The 5,600-nt window shown below is 44.0% G+C and overlaps 1 protein-coding gene and 1 long non-coding RNA gene across 2 annotated transcripts in view; one reads left to right on the plus strand and one right to left on the minus strand.

The window, feature by feature from the left end:
- Positions 1 to 614: 614 nt before the first annotated feature.
- LOC143276928 (uncharacterized) lies at positions 615 to 1,454 on the plus strand. The gene is made up of 2 exons (XR_013053656.1): positions 615 to 1,012; positions 1,087 to 1,454. It is a non-coding gene; the product is annotated as an uncharacterized LOC143276928 (long non-coding RNA).
- A 137-nt stretch (positions 1,455 to 1,591) lies between these two features.
- LOC143276926 (uncharacterized) overlaps positions 1,592 to 5,600 on the minus strand; it is a 7,748-nt gene continuing 3,739 nt past the window's right edge. Inside the window, exon 2 of the mRNA XM_076581598.1 lies at positions 1,592 to 5,600. This exon is cut by the window's right edge and continues 1,708 nt beyond it. Within this exon, the coding sequence (XP_076437713.1) occupies positions 5,401 to 5,600 (200 nt within the window). The 3' untranslated portion in view covers positions 1,592 to 5,400.

Raw genomic sequence — 5,600 nt, forward strand, 5'->3', positions numbered from 1 at the left:
TGTGTGTGTGAGTGTGTGTGTATATATATATATGTGTGTGTGTGTGTGTGTGTGTGTGTGAGGGGGGGGGGGGGTTGGGTGGACGGGGGGGAGGAGGAGGGGGGTTATACTTGTGTGTGAAGCAGAGGAACTCTGAACTGAGAATAGTTTGATTGCAAGGCCTCTGGCCCACTACAATGGGAGTGGAAATATGCTGTGAAGCAGAGAGAATGAGGGGGCGGGTGAGAGAGAGAAGATAGAGAGAGAGAAAGTGTGAGAGAGAGGGAGAAAAGGGAGAAGATAGGGAGAGAAGATAGAAAGAGAGAGAAAGTGTGAGAGAGAGGGAGAAAAGGGAGAAGATAGAGAGAGAAGATAGAGAGAGAGAAAGTGTGAGAAAGAAGATAGAGAGAAGGTGTGAGAAAGAAGATAGAGAGAGGGAGAAAAGGGAGAATATAGAGAGAGAAGATAGAAAGAGAAAGTGAAAGAGACAGACAGACACAGAGAGAGAGAGAGAGGGAGAGAGAGAGAGATGCATGGAATCGAATAGATTTTAGGGGGATGTGGGGTGGGGTGATCAGTTACAGTTATTAAAACAAAAAAACAAAAAAACCTTTGTTTCAAACCAGTCCAAGAATAGAAGCAAAAGCAAATACAAAAACAAAAAACCCCAACAAAAACAAAAAATCATCGAAAAAGAAAATGAATGACAAATTGCATCACTGTATCAAAGCAATATGTACATCATAAGTTATGGATGCACCGTACACGAATAGATATTCAAAGCACTGCATAGCTCAAGGAAAATGAGACAGACGGAATTAAAGAGAGTGAATGTCAGACAGACAGACAGACAGACAGACAGACAGACAGAGTTCCTTTTGTTTCAACCAACCTTCGAAAACAATTTAACATAAAAACATCACGAAAAAAATCAAATGTGAAAATACATCGCTATATCAAAAAATATATATACACCATAAATCATGGATACATCCTACATGAATAGACATTCAAAGCAGTGCATAGATGCAAGGCATACGTAGATCAAATAGTTCTAACATAGATGCAAGGCATACGTAGATCAAATAGTTCTAACATAGATGCAAGGCATACGTAGATCAAATAGTTCTAACATAGATGCAAGGCATACGTAGATCAAATAGTTCTAACATTGATGGGAGTAAGAAAGAGAGGGGGTAGGTAGAGGAAGAGAGAAAGAGAGGGAAATGAGTTAGAGAAAGAGAGGGAAATGAGTTAGAGAAAGAGGGGGAAATGAGAGTTAGAGAGAAAGAGGGGGAAATGAGTTAGAGAAAGAGAGGGAAATGAGTTAGAGAAAGAGAGGGAAATGAGTTAGAGAAAGAGGGGGAAATTAGAGTTAGAGAGAAAGAGAGGGAAATTAGAGATAGAGAGAAAGAGAGGGGAATGAGAGAGAGTTAGGGAGAAAGAGAGGGGAATGAGAGAGAGTTAGGGAGAAAGAGAGGGAAAGGAGAGAGAGTTATGAGAAAGAGAGGGGAATGAGAGATAGAGTTAGAAAGAGAGGGAAAGGAGAGAGAGTTAGGGAGAAAGAGAGGGAAAGGAGAGATAGAGAGAAAGAGAGGGAAAGGAGAGAGAGTTATGAGAAAGAGAGGGGAATGAGAGAGTTAGAGAGAAAGAGAGGGAAAGGAGAGAGAGTTAGGGAGAAAGAGAGGGAAAGGAGAGAGTTGGGGAGAAAGAGAGGGAAATGAGAAAGGGAGAAAGAGAGGGAAAGGAGAAAGGGAGTTAGGGAGAAAGAGAGGGAAAGGAGAGAGTTGGGGAGAAAGAGAGGGAAATGAGAAAGGGAGAAAGAGAGGGAAAGGAGAGAGAGTTAGGGAGAAAGAGAGGGAAAGGAGAGAGAGTTAGTGAGAAAGAGAGGGAAAGGAGAGAGACTTAGAAGAAAGGAGAGAGAGTTAGGGAGAAAGAGAGGGAAATGAAAGAGTTAGGGAGAAAGAGAGGGAAAGGAGAGAGAGTTAGGGAGAAAGAGAGGGAAATGAAAGAGTTAGGGAGAAAGAGAGGGAAAGGAGAGAGAGTTAGTGAGAAAGAGAGGGAAAGGAGAGAGAGTTAGTGAGAAAGAGAGGGAAAGGAGAGAGAGTTAGTGAGAAAGAGAGGGAAAGGAGAGAGACTTAGAAGAAAGGAGAGAGAGTTAGAGAGAAAGAGAGGGAAAGGAGAGAGAGTTAGGGAGAAAGAGAGGGAAATGAAAGAGTTAGGGAGAAAGAGAGGGAAAGGAGAGAGAGTTAGGGGAGAAAGAGAGGGAAAGGAGAGAGAGTTAGGGGAGAAAGAGAGGGAAAGGAGAGAGAGTTAGGGAGAAAGAGAGGGAAAGGAGAGAGAGTTAGGGAGAAAGAGAGGGAAAGGAGAGAGAGTTAGGGAGAAAGAGAGAGAATGAGAGAGTTAGGGAGAAAGAGGGGTAGAAAGTGAAGAGAGAGAGAGACACACACAAGAGAAAATATCTTTTTAACGAGAGAGATACAGAGATAGAGAAATGTGTCAATCTTATTCACATGAACATAAACTGCAAACATGATTATAAGGCATACGAACAGTAGAATGAAATTACCATTAAAAGATTCAGACTCGGATAGTTTACTTCTCTTAAGAGGGGCAATAACCGCACTTTAAGAGGGGCAATAACCACACTTTAAGAGTGGCAATAACAGTAACTTAAGAGGGGCAATAACCACACTTTAAGAGGGGCAATAACCGCACTTTAAGAGGGGCAATAACAGGACAGTGTGAACAAAAAACAGAAACCTAACCAGCACGACAGGTCCTTACAAAAAGCCACAAACGTCTCTGGTTACTGAAAAGCTTTGTACAAATACTGTGCCAAATAACGGTGTGGAACTTGAGAGACAGACAGACAGACAGACAGACAGAGAGACAGAGACAGACAGAAACAGACAGACAGACAATCAGTGACAGAGACAGAGAGAGACAGACAGACAGACAGAGGATCAGGGACAGAGACAGAGAGACAGAATTGACTTGAAACTAATTTTTTTGGGGAAAAGGGGATAACAAACAAAGTTTCTTTGTTTCATCCAACCTTCGAAAACAGACCAAAACTCATGAAAGAACACCCAGAAAGAAAGAAAGAAATAAAAGAAAGAGAAGATGTATCACTTTATCAAAACAATATGTACACCTTCAAACATGGATACATGAAGAAACATCTAAAGCACTGCATTTCCAAAGCCCGGAAAACTAGAAAGAGAAAGAGAGAGACAGAGACAGACAGACAGACAGAACCAAAGAGAGCCAGGGATAGCCAAAGAGAGAGAGGAGAAATCCTTTGTCATGGAAACTATTTGATAAACATGCATATTTTACATTCAAACCTTTCTTTTACAAATATAAGGAATAAATCGAAAAACACAATCAAATAAATAGAAAGAAACAACACATATATACATATACATAATATGCAGTGTCTGTGTGTGTGTGTGTGTGTGTGTGTGTGTGTGTTGGACGCTGCATAGCGAAGCCAGGGTGTCCTCTCTTGTGCACAAAGACTGGGTAGGTAGACATGGAGGACAGACTGTCACCCATGCAGTAGGTCCCCCCTCTCCACGTCGCTGAGATGACCCAATGGAAAGGCAAGTGCCCATACACATGGTTCCAGCGCCGTCGCAGGAGTTGCCAGGACGTTGCTGAATACAGCCTCGAACTGCCTTCGGGACTCCGACTCCGGATTTTTCCTCAGGGTTGTCTCCCGAAGCCTTTCCCATCAGTGGGTATTGCCGCAAGGTAGCGGAGGTTTTCAATCAGTGTTTTCCTTCACTTAGACGAGCTACCGGCCAAGGTTGACGAGCCCCGTCTGCCCGAAGCAAGTGGTTCTAAGGTGCCAGTGACCCGCCTTTCGCCCCTTCTCCTGTCAGGGGAAACAGCTCCACCGGGCTTAGAGGCTGAGCCACACGTGAAGGCAGGAGATGGACTTTGCTGTCAGAGGCTGAGACGTACACCCTGGGAGCATTTACAGAGCAGTGAGAGCTTATCCTCACTGCCCACTCCCGACATCAGAGCTTTTGGAACCATGTACAATTACAGCTATGTACATATGTGTACAATACAAGCCATACTCTCTAAACTCCCACCACCCCTACCAACCCTCCCCCCCCTCCCCCATCGCCCCATTCAGCACAGGAAGAGAAAGTGCATGAAGGTAAAACAAGGGGGGACCCTGTGTTTAGTGAACCAACTTAGAGCAGTCATCATGTCCAGCAGTATAGCGTTTCATCATTCATAATTTACATTACATCACTCATCCACCCCCTCCCCTTGCCCCTTCTCTCCCCCTGCCCCCTCTCCCCTCCCACTCCCTCAGTCCCTACACACACAGACACAGAATCTACACGATGTGCATATATGCTAAACCAAACAACACACACACAAAGAGAACAGAAGAGAGTTTACACAGCCATGTGACAAAGCATCAAGTGGCATGGTACACGTGAATCAAGGAATATGACCAAGAGTGAAACCAAAACTATGTACAATAACAATGATAATAGACAGACAGATAGATAGATAGATAGATAGATAGATAGATAAGGGTACAAACTGGGTACTATACTTCTTGACTATGTTTTTTACTTCTTTTAAATCTGATATTTCAGTTCTCAACAACACCTTCCTCTGGGAAATACAGACACACAACACCCTCATAATTCTGTCTTACTATCTAACATGTGTTCCAGACAAAAGGTCCCAATAAAAGACCTGTTGCATCCCAACACTTATCTATGGTATTATTTCATGAATGATTTTCATTGACTTGGGGGGGCTGAGTTGGGACTAACAAAGTTAAGGATGTTGCCAGCAGCAAACGAATCCTTCAGTTTGTTTCAAGGCAGCAACAACAAACATAGGGAAGCGGGGACAGGGGAGAGTGAGGTGGAGGGTGAGGGTGATGGGGTGGGGGAGAAGGGAGGGGAATCAGCACACCAACAGGCACCAGCACTTATTTAGCACGCACACACACACACACACACACACACACACACACAGACAAAGAGAGACAGACAGACAGAGAGAGAGAGAGAGAGATACACATGCTTACAAGAGAGATACACGTATGCACACATACACACACACACACACACACACACACACACATACACACACATATATATACACACATTCTTCACACACACACACACATATTCTGCACACACACACACACACACACACACACACACACACACACACACACACACACACACACACACACACACACACACACACACACACACTTCACACACACACATTCTCCACACACACACACACACACACACACACACACACACACACACACACACACAATTGTCACAACACGCTGTTAACATGAACAACACACAAGAAGAGTCAGGTCACAGGTCATTCATCATCACCCCACTGACCCCTTTAAGGTCACAGGTCAACCACCACCACCTTCCCTCCACAACACCCAATCCACACATGCTGGTCAAAGTCAGTGGCCAGACGATTTGGTCTATCCAGCTCCAGGGGCCCTGTGTCCAAACAGCGCACAAAGCACCCTCCATCTTCATGGTCAATGATATGTACTTTGCTTTCTTTCTCGACAACGACCAATAGTCGTTCATTATCAT

Source organism: Babylonia areolata, chromosome 33 (genome assembly GCF_041734735.1).
Source record: "Babylonia areolata isolate BAREFJ2019XMU chromosome 33, ASM4173473v1, whole genome shotgun sequence".
NCBI classification, from domain to species: Eukaryota; Metazoa; Mollusca; class Gastropoda; order Neogastropoda; family Buccinidae; genus Babylonia; species Babylonia areolata.